At 36.1% G+C, this 20,483-nt stretch overlaps 1 protein-coding gene across 4 annotated transcripts in view; it reads left to right on the forward strand.

The window, feature by feature from the left end:
- The window catches only part of Cdc42 (cell division cycle 42), a 39,780-nt gene that overhangs the window by 9,459 nt on the left and 9,838 nt on the right, over positions 1 to 20,483 (forward strand). For 2 of the 4 annotated variants that reach the window (XM_071617456.1, XM_071617453.1), the window contains exons 2-5: positions 7,222 to 7,298; positions 9,527 to 9,623; positions 16,490 to 16,641; positions 19,525 to 19,597. In XM_071617456.1, the coding sequence (XP_071473557.1) occupies positions 16,537 to 16,641; positions 19,525 to 19,597 (178 nt within the window). In that variant the 5' untranslated portion in view covers positions 7,222 to 7,298; positions 9,527 to 9,623; positions 16,490 to 16,536. The remainder of the gene's footprint in view (positions 1 to 7,221; positions 7,299 to 9,526; positions 9,624 to 16,489; positions 16,642 to 19,524; positions 19,598 to 20,483) is intronic. The other 2 variants (XM_071617454.1, XM_027937229.2) reach the window with 2 other exon arrangements.

A 20,483-nucleotide genomic window follows, 5' to 3' on the forward strand; every position in this document is an offset into this window, starting at 1 on the left:
AACATCTTTGTATGTGGTGCTGAGGATCGAACCCGGGCCACACGCATGCCAGGTGAACGCGCTACCGCTTGAGCCACATCCCCAGCCCTTTCTTTGTATTTTATAATGTGGTATATAGTTTTGCTGTTTTTCCTTGTAACATACTGCCCCAAATCCCCTTATTCCATCCTGAAAAAGTCAAGTCCTCATCTTTTAGATTGACTTCCCTCCCTCGTATATATTACATGGAAGTGATGATATATTATCCTTAACAGGTGTCCTTGGTTCTAGTTAAATCACAACCATGAACAGAACAGTTATTTCACATATTATATTGCTGTTACCAGTTATTCAAGAGAGATGGAATGGGGAACTTTATAAGGGTTGGGACTAGGAACTTGGTTTGGGTTACTCTATTTCTTTATTTTTATTTGATTTTTATGATGCTAGAGATTGACCCTGGGGTCTTGCCCACGCTAGGCAAGTGCTCTACCACTGAGCCACATCCCTATCCCTTATCCTATTTCTTTAAAAGTTTACCTTTTTTTTTTTTTTTTAATTTTCCTTTTGAGGTTCTGAGGATTGAACCCAGGGGGCACTCTGCCACTGAGTTACATCCCCAGTCTTTTTTTATTTCTTATTTTGAGACAGGGTATTGCTAAGTCGCTGAGGCCAGGCTTAAATTTGTGATCTTCCTGCCTTAGTCTCCTGAATCACTGGGATTAGATATATGCCACTGTGCCTGGTAGAAGCAACTTTTAAATTCTGGAGATAATTATTTGCAGTTATGTGATTCCTTAACATTATGTGCTTTAATTGATTTTATTTTATTATTATTTTTTTAAATTTTATTTTTGAGAGAGAGAGAGAATTTTTTAATATTTATTTTTTAGTTTTCGGTGGACACAACTTCTTTGTTTGTATGTGGTGCTGAGTATCGAACCCCGGGCCGCATGCATGCCAGGCAAGCGCGCTACTGCTTGAGCCACATCCCCAGCCCCCTTTAATTGATTTTAAATCTAAAAGAACTTGGTGTGGTGGTGCACATTTGTAATTCCAAGAACTCAGGAGAGTGAGGCAGGAAGATGGCAAGTTTAACCTTGGCAGTTTAGCAAGACCATGTCTCAAAATAAAAAATTAAAAAGAACTGAGAATGTGCTGGGGTTGTGGCTCAGTGGTAGTGCGCTTCCCTAGCATGTGTGAGGCACTGAGTTTGATTTTCAACACCGCATATAAACGAATAAATGAATAAAGGTCCATCAATAACTAATTTAAAAAAAAAAGAACTGAGAATGTAGTTCAGTGGTTGAGTGCTCCCTGGGTTCAATTGTCAGTACCAGAGTAAAAAAAATCTAAATGAGTTGTTCAGAATTAGAGGCATATTTTAATCCAAAACCAAGGAGTATAGGATTGTTTACATTAAGGATTTGACTCTGATACAGTTGCAGGCACAGTGTGGTGCATGTGTACTTTTTTGGGATGCTGCTTTTCTAAGGAAAGGTTTTTGTTCTGTTTTTGCCCATTTAAAAGTAGATCTGTATTGGGCGGGGGCTGGGGCTCAGCATTAGTGCACTTGCCTGGCATGTGTGAGACACTGGGTTCGGTTCTCAGCACCTTATATAAATAAATAAATAAAATAAAGGTCTGTCAACAACTAAAAAAAAAAAAAAAAAGTGGATCTGTGGCACACTCCTGTAATCCCAGCAGCTGGGGAGGCTGAGACAGGAGTTCAAAGTTAGCTTCAGCAATGGTGAGGCTCTAAGCAAGTCAGTGAGATACTGTTTCCAAGTAAAACATAAAATAGGGCTGAGAATGTGGCTCAGTTGTCGAGTACCCCTGAGTTCAATCCCTGGTACAAAAAGCCAAAAAACAAACAAACAAAAAAAACCAGTCAGTAGATCTGGGTATGGTGGGTGGTGCACACCTGTATTTTCAGCTATCTGGATGGAGGCTGAGGCAAGAAGATTGCAGATTTGAGGCCAGCTTGGGCAACTGAGAGTGACCCTGTCTTAAAAGGGCTGGGAGCTGGGGTTATGATTCAGTGGTAGAGTGCTTGCCTAACAGGTGTGAGGCACTGGTTTTATCCTCAGTACCATAAAAATAAATAAAGGTATTGTGTCTATCTATAACTAAAAATATAAAATAAGTAAATAAATAAAAAGGGGCTGGGCATATAGATCAGTGGTAGATTGCAGTGCCTCTGGGTTCAATCCCCCATATCACCACCACAAAAAAAAAAGGCAGTAGAATTGTGTATTCACTCAACAGTATAGAGATGCTCATGGAGTAAAGTGTTGTAAAGTGTTGAGGGTCTAGTAGAACTTGGGTTGCATTTTAAAATAGGGTAGGCAGAGGAGTTCTCACTCTAAAAATGGCATACCAGCAAAGATCCGTAGAGGATGTGACAGCCATTCAGGCAAGAACATGACAGGAAGCAGGAACAGCTGTAATCACTTTCAATCAATGACAGTATTAAACTTAATTTTGTAAGATGTTCCTTAAAAATAGACTTTAAGCAATTGTAGTCCATAATCTATTTATAGAACCATTATAGGAGCTTAGTTACCAAATGTGTTTAATATTTGAAGAAACAGTTGATAGTCAAGGTAGAAATCTGCATGGTGGTGTTCTTAGTTTCAAAGTATGCTTGAAAAGCCCAGGTTGTTGCCAACATGTATTGGTTATTTTTCACTCTTTGCCACTCTTTGTTTCTCTTGAGTTTTTAAAGTTTTTAGGTAAAACACATTGTTAATTTTCTGTGTCATCAAGCTGAAATACCTGTGCCTACTGATGCAGCCTTCAAAGCAAATGTTACAGCATTTCTTGTTATTCTTTTTTGAATGATATGTATTTATTATTAAGATTTTGCAGTGTTGCGATTGAAACCGGGGTCTCATGCATGGTAGGCAGTCAGTTTATCACCAAGCTGCATCCCTAGTCCCTGCCAAGTGGTCTTTTCATTTTTCTTTTTGGTGGTACTGGGGATGGAACCCAGGGGTGGTCTCCTAATGACCTACATCCCTAGCCCTTTTTATTTTTTGAGTTTGATCCCCAGTACAGCAAGAAACAAAAACAAGACTTCTTCAGATTTGCCCCCCCTTTATACAAAGCCTCCACAACCTGATCAAAATTTAAAAATTAACATTTTTTTTTTGTGGTACTGGGGATTGAACCCAGGGCCCTTTACCACTGAGCCACATACCCAGTGCTTTTTTATTTTATTTTGAGATGAGGTCTTGCTAAGTTGTCCAGGTTAACTTTGAGCTTGAGATCCTCCTACTTTAGCCTCTTGTGTAGTATTACAGTACTTTAACTAAGTTTTCTGACTTTATCTGATTTTCTTTGATAGTTCACCTGGGGATACAAATACGGTATTGGTACTCCTTAAAAACAATCAAACAAACAAAAAACCCTGTTGTTGATGGATATAAAAGAAATGGTAGCTCACTGTACCTCACCCAGGTTAAATCTCTTCTTGCCTGGCTTTCAGCCTCTTTGTGACTTGGACTTATTCAGGTGTGATATTTTTGTTGTTGTTTCTCACTTTGGAATCCTATCTCCTGATATTTCATCTAATTAGAGACTTATTCTTACTTTGTAGACCACTGTTATGTATTTGCTACTTTAAAAAAAAATATTTTTAATTGGGGATTGAACCCAGAGGTGCTTTACCACTGAACTACACCCCCCACTTTTCTTTTTAATTTTGAGACATGGTCTCACTAAATTAATTGCTTAGGGCCTTACTAAATTACTGTCCTTGAATTGCTGGGATTATAGGTGTGTGCCACCATGCCTGCTGGCTCTCCACATTTGCTGCTATCTTTTTTTGGGAGAGGGGGCAGGGGTTGAACCAGGCGTGCTTAACCACAGAGCCACATCCCCAGCCCTTTCAATGTTCTGTTTTGAGAAAGGGTCTTGCTAAGTTGCTTAGGATCTGTCCAAGTTTCTGAGGCTGGCTTCAAACTGGTGATCCTCCTGCCTCAGCTTCCTGAGCTGCAGGGATTATAGGCGTGTGCCACCACATTTGGCCCCATATTTACTACTCCTATGAACACCTATGGCACTTATTTATAGTGTAAATTTGTAGCAGTTGGAGACTACAATTGTTAGCCTTTTATATTTATAACTAGAAAAGTGTATAAGATGATGTATGTTCAATATCCTAGCATAGTGTTTGGCACAGTATAAGCATTCAGTAAATTATTGAAATGTTTGAAGGCTTTTGAAGGCATAGTTTATATCTTACCCAGTGTATCACTATAATGGGCACCTAAGATGTTTTGCTGCCTTTTTTTTTTGGTTAATAGAAGAACAGAAGCCTATTGTAACATGTTTTAGGTCCTAACTTATATCCTGATTGGAGAAGGTCTTTTAGGTGCTTGAGGGTCTTGGTTTTTTTTTTTTTTAACTAATAGACATACCTATTATTAATTTGTTTTTACACCCCTCTCCCCATTGGGGATTGAACCCAGGGACACTCTCCCATTGAGCTACATTCCCATCCCCCTCCTTTTTTTTTTTTTTTTTAAATATTTTTTTAGTTGTAGTTGGACACATACCTTTATTTTTATTTATTTTTATATGGTGCTGAGGATCAAACCCAGCGTCTTGCATGTGCTAGGTGAGAGCTCTACTGCTGAGCCACCACCCGAGACCCCCATCCCTTTTTAAAATTTATTTTTATTTTGAGGCAGAGTCTTGCTAAGTTGCCTAGGCTAGCTTGGAATTTGCAGTCCTCCTGTTTCAGCCTCCCAAATTGCTGGGATTACAGACCTGTACAGCCATGCCTTCACATTGTTGATGAAGTGTTTTCTTCCTTTTGGATACATGGTTTGAAATGGACTTAGACAAATGATGTGAATATTTTTTATGACTCTTTGAATATACATGCAGGCCATTTTTAAAAAGTGGCCTGAGATAATGAATAGATGAAGGATTTTGGTTTTTCAGTACTTGTTAGTTGTTAGACCTCAGATTTGCTGGTGGATTTTTTTTTTTTAATTGTTGAATTGTTTTGTAAATCCTTTGATTTTAGTACGTAGGTTTTTTAAAAAAATATTTATTTTTTAGGTGTAGTTGGACACTGCCTTTATTTTATTTATTTATTTTTATGTGGTGCTGAGGATTGAACTTAGGGTCTTGCAGGTGCTAGGTGAGTGCTCTACCGCTGAACCATAACCCCAGCCCCCATAGTTTTGTTTTTTAAAATTAGCTACTACATGCACATGGTGAAAACTTCAGTACTAATGAGAACATGATAGAAAATGAGACTACTTATTCCAGACACCTATATCCCCTCCCTAGAAGCAGCCCTTCTTACCAGTTTCTTTCATGACTTTTCAGGTGGTCCCTACATCTGTAGTATGTGTATATCCTTTACATTAAAGAAAAAACACAAATAAACCGGCATGTTACACACATTGTTCTATACCTGTTTTTTTTTTAAAAATATTTTTTATAGTAGATGGTCACAGTACCTTTATTTTATTTTTTAATGTGGTGCTGAGGATTGAACCCAGTGCCTCACATGTGCTAGGCAAGCGCTGTACCAACTGAGCCACAACCCCAGCCCTTGTACCTGTTTTTAAAAACTTAATATTTAGAGATATTCCATGTTGGTACTTTATTTGTTTGCTGGAGCTATCTTGACAGAATACCACAGACTGGATGATTTAAACATACACATTTGTTTCCTTATAGTTCTGGAGGCTAGAAGTCTGAGATGAAGGTGTTGGTAGGGTTAATTTCTTATGAGTGCCTCTCTCCTTGGCTTAAACATTGCTAACTTTGAATGTTATTGCATGGTCTTCTGCCTGTCTGTCCTAATCTTCTCTTTCTGGTGGGTTTTTTTTTTTTTTTTGTGATGCTAAGAATTGAATCCAGGGCCTCATGTATGCTAGGCAAGCACTACACCACTGAGCCACATCCCCAGCCCCTAGGCCATATTTTGAGGGAAAAATCTTACCTTAATCTCTCTCAAAGTCACACACTTTGATAGTGCTTTTATTTTATTTTCAGGGTTGCACAATAGGCTTTGACTTTAATGCAATATAGAATATAGCCTCCTATAGTTGATTCCCTAGACAAGATTCTAAATTGGCTGCTTATCTGGATTATTATATAAGGGTAATAGGAACTCATATGCTAGTGTATATGGAGTAAGCTAGTTGATTCTTAAAACAACCTATGATGCTAGTATTACTGTTTCTTTTCACAAATGGAGAGATGAAGATTGCCCAGAGTCATGCAAGAATGGGAATATGAGCTGTAGGGCTGACTGGTCTGAAAGCTTATGCTGTTTGCTGCTATTCTAATTATTGTCTTATTATAGTTCTGATCTTTTCAGTAGGGCCATTGGTATATTATAGGCTTGTTAAATATTTGTTGTATGATTAAGTAATATTAATTTTTTTCTAAAATTTTTGTTGCTAAATTATAATTTATAAGTAATGGGGGCTCATTGTTACATATTCGTATATACATGCAGTATAACAACATATTTTGTCCAGTGTCATTCCCCAGTATTTCCCCTTTCTCTCTCTCCTTCTGTGCCTCTGATTCCTTACTTCTACTCTGTTGATCTCCCTTTGATTTTCATGAGATCTACCTCTACCTTTCTTTTTGTTTTTCCTGTCTAGCTTCCACATAAGAAAATACATATGACCCTTGACTTTTTGAGTTTGACTTATTTTGCTTAATGTCATGTTCTCAAGTTTCATCCATCTCCTGCAAATGACACAATTTTATTTTTTTATGACTAAATAAAACTCCATGTTTATATATACCATATTTTCTTTATCCATTCATCTGTTGATGGACACTTAGGCTGTTTCTGTGTTTGACTATTGTGAATTGTGTTGCTATAAATGTGGATATGCATTGCTATAATATGCTGACTTTAATTTGATTAAGTAATATTGTCTCTTCTTAAAATAGAGGTGGGTTCTATTCTGTAACATTTTGATTAATAAATGTTACATTCAGTTAAAACTGCTCTTTGAGATTAGAATGAGATTTCTGAAAGGATTGATCAAATTAGCAAAATACCCTTTCAAGTAGAAGCAAGGATACTTGAGTTCCCTCTTATTTATAGTGTTTGGATGCTTTTGCTTAAGTAGTTTTTTCTTTCTTTCTTTTCTTTTTTTTGGTGTGGGGAGGTACTGGGAATTGAAACCAGGAGCACTTTATTACTGAGCTATGTCCACAGCCCTTTTAAAATTTTTTTTTATTTTGAGACAGGGTCTCCCTAATTTGCTGATGCTGGCCTCAGAATTGTGATCCTCCTGCTTCAGCGCCCCAAATTGCTGGGATTACAGGTGTGTACCACTGCACCTGACTTAACAGCAATAATTCTGATCTTTACAGTAGGGCCATTTGGTTTATTTGTTTTAACTGGGAATAACAGTAAAGTGCCATATTAATTATTTACTCACTGCTGGGTGGTGTATTAGTTACCTCATTTTAGTTGCCTCATAGTAGTTTTGTGAATCAGATTTATTTTGTAGATGAGAAAATTAAGGTATAGAAGTGAAGTAACTTGCCAGGATCACACATGTAAAGTGGAGCTGAGATTGGAACTTAGGTTTGTTTGCTTTTCAAAATTATGTTTGAGGCTGGGCACAGTGGCACATGCCTGTAATCCCAGTGGCTTGGGAGGCTGAGATAGGAGGATCACAAGTTCAAAGCCATCCTCAGCAATGGTGAGGTGCTTAACAACTCAGTAAGACCCTGTCTCTAAATAAAATAAAAGTAGGACTGGGGATGTGACTCAGTGGTCAAATGCCCCTGAGTTCAGTCCCCGGTACCCCTGGCCCTCCCCCACCGCCCAATAAAAAAAGTTTGAAAAGCTCATGCTTCCCTCCCATATTATTATTTAGTCAACAATGTTTTAAATAAATTTTTAAAATTTAATTTTCTCCTTTTAATATATGGCTCAATATTATGTTAGAAGCCTTGGGAGGGAGATAAAGAAATATAAGCCTAGTACTACCCCCAGAGAGCTTAAAATCTGTTAGAATAAAGGCAATCACATATGAATAAGAAATAACATGATAGTACTCATGTGATTAATTTATTCACTGGAGTGACTGCTATGTGGCTGGTATTGTACTGTTTTTCGGAGCATAAAACAAGTCTTTTTGCCTTTTTGGAAATGTCCTTATTTTAAAGATCTGTCTTCTTTACTGCAATATTACAAATAAACAAGATAATTATAGATTATGACCAAACTGTAGAGGAAATAAACAGGGTAATATGATAGAGTGTAAGGAGGGAGGAAGTTATTACTCACATAGTATATTCAGGGGAGGACTTTGTGAGGACAAGTGGTGATTGAGCTGAGATCTGAAAGGTTGGAAGTCAACAGCTTCAGGAACAATGGGAAGGAGTATTGTTGTTAAAGACCAAAGGCAGGACAGAGACTGGCATGTTTGAGTACATAAGAAAACAAAACAAAAACCTAAGTGGCGAGAACATGGAGAGTGAAGATGGGGAGATGAGGATGTGATAGGAGTTTTGAAAGTTAAGAAAGGCCTTGTCTTGAGAGCTGTCTTAATCTGCTCTGGCTGCTATAGCAAAATACCATGGACTGGGTAAACAACTGAAATTTATCTCACAAGTCTAGAGGCTGCGATGTCCAAGATCAAGGCACCAACAGATTTAATTTCTGGTGGTTGATGGCTTTTTGGTACTTAGATGGTGCCTTTTCACTGATCCCATTCACCAATTAAGACTTAATTGCCTTCCAAAAGACCCTGTTTCCTAATAACTATCACCACAGGGATAGGTTTCATTAATTTTAAAGGGACCCAAAACATTTCGATCATACCAGGAGGTCAGACCATTGCGACGGAAGGTGAGATTTTTGGGTAGAAAGATAGTATAAAGTAAGATGAGTTGTGCGCAATGGTGCATGCCAATAATGCCAGATATTTGAGAGGCAGGAAGATCCCAGCGTGGGCAATTTACAAACTCCTATCTTAAAAAGACATTGTCCTATAAAAAGACAATGGGACATTATTGTCTTTTACATATATAAACTGCCCAGTAAAAAGGGACAATGGGCAAATATGATATCTTGGACAGTGGGACAAAATGGGTTAGAGGGGAGAGGGAATAAATCCCAGTATCTGTTCCAACAATCAAAAGATGATATAGCCCATGTTACTAATATTTCTGTTCTAGTCTACCTCAGATTTGACTATTGGTAAAATATCTACCAATTTTTCACATATTCACCAGTCTCATGTCAAAAGCAAGGAAAAAAAAAAAAACAGCAGTAGGACTCTGTGCCATGGATACCTTGTCCGTTAAATTTCTATAATGATTCAATATTAAGAGTGAATAAATGGAGTGTTTGGGGGGGAAAATGAAGTTACAACTATTTAAGGATAGAAATCAAAATGAGATTTGATTATTTTGAAAAATTAATTGATTAATGTTGTTAATTTATTATTGTTTTGTTGTTATTTTGGTGCTGGGGATTGAACCCAGAGGCGCTTAATAACTGAATCACATTCCCATCCCTTTTTATCTTTTGAGACAGGGTCTTGCAAAGTTGCCTAGGTCCTTGCTAAGTTTCTGAGACTGGCCTTGAATTTGGGTTCTTCCTGCTTTAGCTTCCTGAGTTGCTGAGATTACAGGTGTGTGCTACTGTGTGTGGCTAGTCTTGCTAATTTAAAGTAAAACAAGTTAAATATTGTCTTATTTAATGTTTGTAATTGTTTCATTTCTTTTTATATGTTCACTGTGAGAAGCCACTTTGCTTACAACTGTTTAAAATTTAAAACGAATTTTTAAAAAAAAATATTATTTAGTTTTATTTAGGTGGACACAATATCTTCATTTTATATTTATGTGGTGAGGATTGAACCCAGGGCCTCATGCGTGCTAGGCAAGCACTCTACCACTAAGCCATAACCCCAGCCCCCAAAACTAAATTTGTTGTTAACTGATGTGTTAAAACATAAAACTTGTACATGTTTATGTGGTGCCTTGTATATGTATTGTGTAATGTTTAAATCAGGTTAAACCTAGCTGAGTTTTTTTTTTTTTGTGTGTGTGTGTGTGGTTGGAGCACTGGGGCTTGAACCCAGGGCACTAAACCACATCCACAGCTCTTTTCTATTTTTTATTTTGAGACAGGGGCTTTCTAAATAGTTGAGGCTGACTTTGGACTTTGGTGTAACAACTGAGCCACATCCAGCCTTCTTTAATATCTTATTTAGAGACAGGGTCTCACCAGTTGCTGAGGGCCTTGCTAAGTTGCTGAGGCTGGCTTTGAACTTTCCATCCTCCTGCCTCAGCCTCCTGAGCTGCTGGGATTATAGGCATGTGTCACCATGCTCGGCTCCTACCTTTCTTGATGGCAGGATTGGGTCTTTATTAATTTCTTCCTTGTTAGAATAGATGAAACATAAACAAAAGAAAACTATTTAATTCTTAGAGATGTGCTGACTGGCCTAGAAATGAGAGAAGATGGTAGAAAATAATTAAAAAAATTTTTAAGGAACATATTTTATAAAGAAAAGTTAGGGTAATGAATAAAATATGTAAGATTGGACATTATTACATTGCATTAATTTTAATAATTATGCTAAGAAACTATCTAATTGCTATATATATATTTTGAAAACAAACTTTTAACAAATTATTTCTCACAAATCTTAGTCAAACACGTGAACATGGTCTGGAATATTTTTTTTTTTTTAACCCTACTTAGGAGTTAATGCATTAGCTGTGTACTGTTTTATGGATGTTTGCATAAGACAGGAGACTTGTGGGTCATAGACAAAGAAGTTTATTACTTAAGGCATAGTATGTAGCATGATGTTAATCTCTGTGTTACTTCTCTTAGTCCCAAGACACAGCTTTGTGGAATTCCCTGGGTAAATGGGGAACTTAAATTTTTGGCTTACCAGCAAGATGTAACTATAGGGGTACAAGAGACCCATCAGGACTATATTTTCTAGCACAACGTTATCTACTTATTTTTTTGGAGGGGGGGATTGAACCCAGGAGTGCTTTACCACTGAGCTTCATTCTTAGTCCTTTTAATTTTATTTTATTTTTGAGACAGGGTCTCGCTAAGTTGTTGAGGCTTTGAACTTGCAGTCCTCCTGCTTTAGCTTTCTAAATTATCTACTTTTTACTAAAAAATATCTTATAGAATTCCAATTTTAGTTGAGTTTTCAAGTTGAAATGGATATATTTATTATTGAAAAGTTTCTTTTGGATTTTTATTAGGACAGATGCTTTGAGCAGGGATGTTTTTTCTTTGACTTTTTGAAGGGATCCCAAAGTTTTCTAAGATTGTTTATTGTGTATTCTGAAAATAAATTGTAACTATCTTTCCGAGGCCTGTTCTGTATTTGTTTGCAGTCTAAAAAAGTTGGAAAAGAATTTGGGTGCTGGGCTGAGGCTGTGGCTCAGCAATAGAGTGCTCGCCTAGCATATGTGAGGCCCTGGGTTTGATCCTCAGCACCACATAAAAATAAATAAATAAAATAAAGGTATTGTGTCCAACTACAACTAAAAAATAAATATTAAAAAAAAAAGATATTTGGGTGCTGTCTAGCTTTGCAACAAATCCTTGTGTTTTGGCCAGAATTTTCTTATATGTAAGATGTTGGGGGTAAAGTTAGTTCATTAAGGACTTTCATTAGGACTTTCTAAGCAATATCGTATTCTTGGTTAAACAAATAAGGTCAGCTATATTAATTTAATTTTTTTATATATATTCTGTGATGTAGACTAAACAACAATATTCAACATCTGCATACATGTGAGTGCATAGTATATATCTTTAGTTTGGATACTTGTGGTTTCTTTTTAAAAAATTTTTTTTTTTAGTTATAGATGGACACAATACCTTTATTTTATTTGCTTATTTGTACGTGGTGCTGGGGATTGAACCCAGTGCCTCACTCATGCTAGCCAAGTGCTCTACCATTGAGCCACAATCCTGTCCCATTTGTGGTTTCTTAAGAATCATATAGTAAATGTTTTTAAAAAGTACACTTTATCAGGGTGGTAGCACATGTCTATAATTCTAGCTATTGGGATACTGAGGCAGAGTATTGCAAATTTGTAGCCAATTTGAATTCTCTGTGCAATTTCATGAGACCCAGTCTCAAATAAAATAAAAAGAGTTGGGGATGTAGCTCAGTGGTAGCGTGCCCTTAGGTTCAGTCCTCAGTACCATAACAAAACCCATAGCTGGGCACAGAAACTGAGGCAAGAAGAATAAAAGTTCAGGACCAGTCTGGGGAGATCTTATTATTATAAAATTTTCAAAAAACACTTGTTAGTAAGTACTTAATCTCAAATCTTTCAATATATTGTATGTGCCTTGTTCCAGGAGAACCTTGGGATGTGTTGCTGGGATCCTCCCATTCTTCCATACAAATCCTTTTCCCAGGAATTGTTGATTGTGGAGTTTATTTGAGTGTTCGCCAGTAATAATGAAGTAAAGAGAGAGTTCATAGCCTTTTTAAATGTGTAGTGCATGGACTCCACAAAACTTGGGATTTAACTTTGAGATTCTCAAGGGTGATTAGACTCTTAAAACTTTAACAACCTAGAAGATACGGATATTGGTGTGGCTGTCTGATGGAGGAATAAATACTGGCAAAGAAAGTGGAAGATACATGCTCTTTCACAATGTTTTTCCTTTTATGATCGGCAGAATCATTTTTTGTACTGTAAATTGCCCAATTCGAGTTGTAAGTTATGGTACAAATGAACATCATTTGTATAGAGGTATAGTGTTTAATTATTGGTGCAAAATAACTGTTCTAGCCAAGTCACTAGAACATTGGATAGCAAAATGGTAATCGTTTTTTTCCTGCTATAGTGATTTGACCTTATTTTGACAGGTTAACATGGGATATACTAATATATCTGGCCTAGTTTCCCCTGAAGCTGTTGAAGCTGTCATTATATATATATTGCAAAAGCAAAGTGTCTTTTCTGGCCACAATTTGTGGGTCATCTGGTATCATTTTTTTAAAGGGTTTTGTTTTGTTTTTTAATATTTCTCAGTTGTTGAAGGATCTTTATAATTTTTTAAAATATCTTTTTAGTTGTTGGTGGACTTTTATTTTATTCATTTACTTATATGTGGTGCTGAGAACTGAACCCAGTGCTTCACATGTATGCGACACATGCTCTACCATTGAGCCACAACCTCAGCCCTGGACCTTTATTTTATTCATTTATTTATATGTAGTGTTGAGAATCGAACACAGAGCCTCACCTGTGTGAGGCAAGTGCTCATTTTAGTATATGAAATAACTATTAATACCTGCTAAGGGCTTTGCAGAATAGTCTTAATTATATTCGAGCTTGATTCTGAAATGACCCCCTTTGTAATGGTAGGTAGCTCAAAATTCAATTATATATTTGGTGAGAAGTATGAGTACTGGGCTGGGGTTGTGGCTCAGTGGTAGAGCACGTGTCTCACCTAGCATGTGAGGCACTGGGTTTGATTCTTAGCACCACATAAAAATAAATAAAGGTATAAAAATAATAACTTAAAAAAAGAACCATGAGTACTATAATTATTCTGGAAATAAAAAGAAATTGTACAGGGTGCCATAATGCACGCCTGTAATCCCAGCATCTTGGGAGGCTGAGGCAGAAGGATCACGAGTTCAAAGCCAGCCTCAGCAATTTAGCAAGGCCCTAATCAATTCGGTGAGACTCTGTTTCTAAATAAAATACAAAAAAATGCTGGGAATGTGGCTCAGTGGTTACGTGCCCCTAAGTTCAATTCTTGGCACCAAAAAAAAAAAAAAAAAAAGAAAAATTGTATTCCTTTCTAAGGAGTTCGTTATAACTCCTTATATTGACTTAAGGTTGCCTTTACTCAGTCAATACTAATAACTAACATTTACTAAACTCTTAGTGTATGTAGACACTGTTTTAAATTTGCATGTATTATGTATTCAGTTTACCCTATGAAGATGGTGTGTATTGCTGTCTTCATTTTTAGAGAAGGGGAAGCTAAGCCACAGAAAAGTTAAATAATTTGTGCAAGCTAGGCACAGTGGTACACACCTGTGATCCCAACTACTTGGAAGGCTGAGGCAAAAGGATTCAAGTTTGAAGTCAGCTGTAACAATCTAGCGGGACCCTGTCTCAAAATAAAAAAGGGCTGGGGATGTATCTCAGTGGTCAAATGCTTGCCTAGTACGTATAAAACTCTGGGTTCATTTCCCAGTACCACAACAACAGTAAACAACAGAAACAACAAAAAACCCTAAGCTCCCATAGCTAGAGTATGGTAGAGCCAGTCTGACTCTAGAACCCAGGCTGTTCGTAACAGATAACATTAGTTTCTAACAAATTGCTGAGCTGTCAGGTTGGGAAGCCTAAGAAATGAAAGATTTGTGGGTCAATATAAAGATTTGTGGGTTACTCTATCTTTCTTACTCTCTATTCTTGTTTGACACACTTCTATTAAAAATTCACTAGTTGTCTGTAGGGTGAAGAAATGGGGAAATGAACTTAGATCCTACTTCTTACTTCCTCTTTATTTTTGCCACCTTCTTTGCATTGCTGGCAACTCTCATAGCCATATAATTGCCACTCCACTAGCTGTGATCATATTTGTTTTTATTAATATTACTTTTCAGGAGAGGAAGTATGGTATGATGTTTAAGAGCAAAGACTTTAGAGCCAGACTTCTTGGGTTTAAATCCCAATTCTACCACTTATTGGCTGAGTAACCTTGGCCTGATTACTTAACTATGTCTCATCTTTTTACCTGTAGGGTAGGGTAATAACAGTATCATATTGTATATGAATGTTGGGAGGATGAAATGTGTGAGTATGTGTAGTGTGTTTAGAAGAGTGCATGCATGGCATCTAGTAAGTGCTATGTAAGTGTTTTCATTATCTCTGTTTTTAAAAAAATTAAAGAAATTTAACCTTTATTTGTTAGTTGTTTTATTTATTTATTTTTTTTTAAAGAGAGAGAGAATTTTTTAAACATTTATTTCTTTTAGTTATTGGCGGACACAACATCTTTGTATGTGGTGCTGAGGATCGAACCTGGGCCGCACGCATGCCAGGCGAGCGCGCTACCGCTTGAGCCACATCCCCAGCCCTGTTTTATTTATTTTTATGTGGTGTTGAGGATTGAACCTAGGGCCTCACTTGTCCTAGGCAGACACTGTACCACTGAGCCACAACCCCAGACCCATAACGGTTGTTATTTGAGAACAATTTTAAGTTGAACCAGTTACTGATTTAGGCTAGGGATCAGGATCTTTAAAATTTTTTTTGATTGGTTCATTATATTTATACTTAATAGTGGGATTCATTATGTCATATTCATACATGATGTGTGAAGTAATATATACCTATATTCAAAAATATTAATAGGCATTTGTAAATCATCATGATTAAGTATTATGAAGGGAGCTCTGTAAGCAAATAGCCCTGATTTCGAACTCAAAGTTAGGTGGGTCTTTATTTTCATTCCATAGGGTTGCAGTTCTAGCCAAAAATTGTAACCCCTTCAGGGCTGTAATTGAAATAGGTTTTAATGTTGAAATCTAGGTGTGTACAGTGTGTTTTCTTTTTAAAAATTCTCCCAGGAAAACAGTTAAAGTATTTCATTGAATCTAAGATTCCATTTATCCCAGTTTCATAGATGTCAAAATATGAGGGGAAAATGGCTGATATTAATTGTAAGATGTCCTCAATAAAGATACATTCTGATTTTAGAGATACAGATGTGACAGAAAGTATCAGTATTGATGAAATACAATAAATCTTTGGCAAATCTGTCATTGAAGCTTCTTAGAATGGAGGACTATTAGTATGAAGCTGAAGTAATTCTGTCAGTATGTTTTAGAGCAATCTTAGAAATGCAGATTTTGGATTCTTCATGTCATGAATATTGAACTAGTAACTATGCAACCTGGTGCTACAGTAGCTGCTGAGACTAGGGATCACTTGGATATTTGTCCAGTTCATGCTGTTCACATATTCTGGTGTTAGTGGTGGTGTTCTGCTGTTTGTTGGTTATAGCCTGAGTAACTATAGCTCTAAGGCTGAGTAGATGAGCTGTTCATTAAAGCAATGGTCTTTGTGTGGCAGTGTAGTTTGCATAGGGGTATACGTAATGCACATGTGTGTACATACAACTGAAGGAAAGGTTTCACAAAATAATAGCTGATACACTGCAGGGTTCTGATTCTGATAGAAGCCTCTTCTCCTTCATTATGAAAAGAAACATACTGCTCATTTTTGTATTGGACTCTTAAAAAATAACACTTAAGTAGTTGAAACTACCAGGGATGGAAACAGAAAATTGACTCTTATTTGTTATTGTGACTTTCAGCAAGTCACCATTTTTCTTTTTAGGATCTTTCAGCCGTAGTAATTGTGCTGTTTCTATGAATATACTTGTTGCTAGTTGAGGGAAAGTATATATATGTAAATACATATAAATATAAAAGTACAAATCAATAAAACAAATATCTTTAATCTTTTGTAGGTCATCAAATTTGAAATATTTAAAGTGGATACAAAACTATTTCCGCAATGCAGACAATTAAGTGCGTTGTTGTGGGCGATGGTGCTGTTGGTAAAACATGCCTCCTGATATCCTATACAACAAACAAATTTCCATCCGAATATGTACCAACTGTAAGTATAAAGACTTCTGTCTGTTAGTGAAATGTATTATAACTTGATATCCTTAGAAATTTCTTTATGTACTGAAATTTTCTGTTTTTAAAAATCTTAATTTCTCATGGGTAAATTATATACACTTTAATTAAACAGTTAAAAAAAACAGTGGAAAGCCAGAAAGGGTGACACAAGAGTTTGCAAAGGGAGGCAAAACTCCAGTAGATAAGATTCTAAAGAGTGGTCTTGGAGAAGTATGCCCTACATCTTGAATGAGATGACTTTTTTTGATATCTTGGCCAATGATTGATCAATGCTTCGAGGTCTTCTGGGGTGCTTTTCAGAGTCGTGTAACTTCAGAGAAAGTAGTATGTATCTTATGGAGCTGTTTTCTTAGCAGTAATGAAGTTCTAGGGAAAACCTGTTTGGTTATGAGAGTACAGACAGAAGCCTTTGTTTGTCTTTCCCCCATATATATATATATATATATATATATATATATATATATTTTTTTTTTTTTTTAAATAACTCCTTGTAAGAGTAGAGGTAAAATGGGGATAATAAGATGAAACATATTTAGAGTGACAACACACTTGTGAAAACATACTTTTGGGGATACAGTGTTTGTTTCACTTGTAAACATTTCTGAGTCTGTATTATAAGACTTTTATTATTTGGTGTAATATCAAAAGTTTTTATATGTATATATGGATCTCTATATGTGTATATATGGTTTATATGGTTTTTATATGTGTATATATGGATCTCTGAGAAAAGGATAAAGAAGGGAGAGGAATAGTAAAATAAAGTTTTAAATGAACCTATTATTTAGGTAAAAATAGATCTGTGAAGCACATATAATGTACCCATAGTTCCTGTTTAAGTTATTATAAAAATAGATTTGGTATAAAATGCATATTTGTGTTCACCTATGAACTGAGATAACATAAGATAATAGAAATTTAGAACTGAAAGCATCAAATATATCTATCACCTTATTTATCTTCTATTGATGAGGAATTCAGGCCCAACCTGGGGATGAAACTTAGATGTCTTAAGTAATCAAACACTAGTTATGAGTAGAGTCTGGAATGGATGACAAGCTTTTATGATTCCCTGTTTTTTTTTTGTTGTTGTTGTTTTGTTTTAAAGATTTATGATTCCCTTTTTTTGTTTTTGTTTTTGTTTTGTTTCACTATGTTGCGTAGGCTAATCTTCAGCTTCTGGGTTTGAGTGATTCTCTCCTGTCTTAGCTTCCAGAGAAGCTGGGACTATAGCTGCATGCTACCATGTGCAACAACTGATTCTTATTCTAGTCTTGTATATGAGGGCTTTTTACTTTTTTTTTTTTTTTTGATATTGGGAATTGAACCCAGGTATGCTCTGACACTGAGCTACATTCTTTTTATTTTGAGGCAGGGTATCATCAAGTTGCTGAGGGTTATTTTTTAGGCTCTTCTAACACGTAACTTAAGAAAATAACCTATGTGGTTTGAGACTTGAAGTACAATTCATTCCATTTCCTTGTGAACCAGAATTGACTTCTTTACCATTTCACTGCTGTCCTTGCTTCCAACCTTTACATTTTAACAAGCTCCCAAACAACTTATTAAAACATGAACCAGAAAATTTGAGTAGGGAGCTAAAAGGTTAAGCAGGGCTAGTCTTCAAATGTGGTACACTTTCCAGTTTAGAAGCATAGCTTTTTTTTTTTTTTCCCAAAAAATTGATTAAAATAATTTAATTTAGACATTTTTATTGTACTTTGACAAAATTACAGTGATATATATAAAAACATTGCTTTTTAAAAAAAATTGTTGTTTATTTTTATGTGGTGCTGGGGATCAAACCTAGTGCCTCACATGTGTAGGCAAGCGCTCTACCACTGAGCCACAACCTCAGCCCCCAAACATTGCTTTTTGGTTGTAAACGAATTCAGAGGAATCCATGGATTAATATTGGGTCTTTGCCCACTTACCATTACCTCCCATTTTCACAAATAACTTAGTACAACCAATTATATATACCTAATATATATCTAGTCAAAGACGATATCTTAGGTCATGTAGCTTGTACCCAATAACATGAATTTTTACTATATTTTCTGGTGCCCGGTATCAAATGCAGGGCTTCACACATGCTGGCAAATGCTCTGTCATTGTCCTATACTCCCAGCCCAACATGAATTTCACTATGAAATTCTAAATAAATAATCTGTCAGCTTTTTCTTTCACACTTTCCTGGAGTGCTTTACTACGTCTCTTATGTGGGCTTTTTTGCCACAAGGCTCTTCTCCTCTGAGACTCTGAAAGAAAAAAAAAGATTATCATGGATCTAGGAGATTTTAATTCTAGTTTAAAAGGAAATGGTCTAGGAAGAAAAACTTCCTTAGAAAGCAGATTGAACCTTGAAGTAAACTGTTATCTTAAATGTTTCTGACTTGAATAGGATAATTTTGCTTAAGTAGGGGCTCCTCCCATGATACCTATAACCCTTTTGTGGCTCTTTATCTAGTCTGCTGGGGGTAGAGCAGCCATCCCAGGTTACTTTTTCCTAGAACCATTTAGTTCATGCAAGGGTTTGGTTGGCAAGGTTGGTTATATAAGGAAGATTGACTAAAGGAGGATTAAGTCTTAGGAAGGAGGCTGGGGTTGTAGCTCAGTGGTAGAGCCCTTGCCTATCGTGTGAGGCACTGGGTTCGATTCTCAGCACTACATATAAATAAATAAAGGTCCATTGACAACTTAAAAAAAAAAAAAAAAAAAAAAATATATATATATATATATATATATATATATGTGAATGATAAATCTTAGGAAGGAAACGTTGCCTTAGGAACAGTCCTGTTCCATTTTGACGCACCCTTCACACATTAACAATGGTGTATTGTTTTGTTTTTAGGTTTTTGACAACTATGCAGTCACAGTTATGATTGGTGGAGAGCCATATACTCTTGGACTTTTTGATACTGCAGGTGAAAACTTACTGTCTTTTATAATGTAATAGTTATTGATTTTTTTTGACATTTGGGAAATTTATACATAGCAAATCATTTACCTTATGTTAATAGTTAGCAGGATTGAATATAATGACCAAAGAGCAGTCCCAAACCTGGGAGGACTACTAGGAGTTTAGAGTATGCTGATGGATGGTGTGGTAGGAGATCAAATAGAGCAGACTGCATTAGAGAAGCTCTAATTGAACCAACACCCTGACGTGTACACCTTGCAGAGATTTGGGAACTATGTTGATGGTTGGGGAGTAACTAAGGGAATGAATTCAGAGGAAAAATGACTATTGATTGTCTCACTGCATTCATACCTTCCCCTTTTTTAGTGCCTAGAGTTTCCTAAATATGCCCAAGGTTGTAATTTTGTAAACCATTATGATTGCTTTCATTTGAAGGCTTATGTAGTATGTAGTGTAGTATGTGTTTAGAAAGCTGCTTATAGTAAGTAGCTTGTTATTTTATACTGTATCTGAAAATAGTTTTACAGGTGAACCAAATTTATCCTACAGTATTTACATTTGTTTTCAGCTAATCAAGATTATAAGAACAAACTGTCTGCTTCCTTGAATGTACCTTACTCTTCAGTGTCCTCAGTTTTATTTTCTACTTGTTTTTAACAGTGGCTACATGTCTTAATTTCTGACTTCTCTCTCTAGTCTCTTATGAATTCAACCTAAAAGAAATTTTAGAAAAGTGATCTTTCAATTTATAGGAATTCTAAACTGTCTTCTTTTTATGAGTTAATTCTGCCATTGTCTGTCAGCTCTCATGGAGTGTGTTTACGCCCACTTTGAGGAACTGTCTGGATTTAATTGGGAGGGTGAAATGGAAAGATAATAGAAAATAGTTA

This window comes from Marmota flaviventris, chromosome 10 (genome assembly GCF_047511675.1).
Source record: "Marmota flaviventris isolate mMarFla1 chromosome 10, mMarFla1.hap1, whole genome shotgun sequence".
Taxonomy (NCBI): Eukaryota; Metazoa; Chordata; class Mammalia; order Rodentia; family Sciuridae; genus Marmota; species Marmota flaviventris.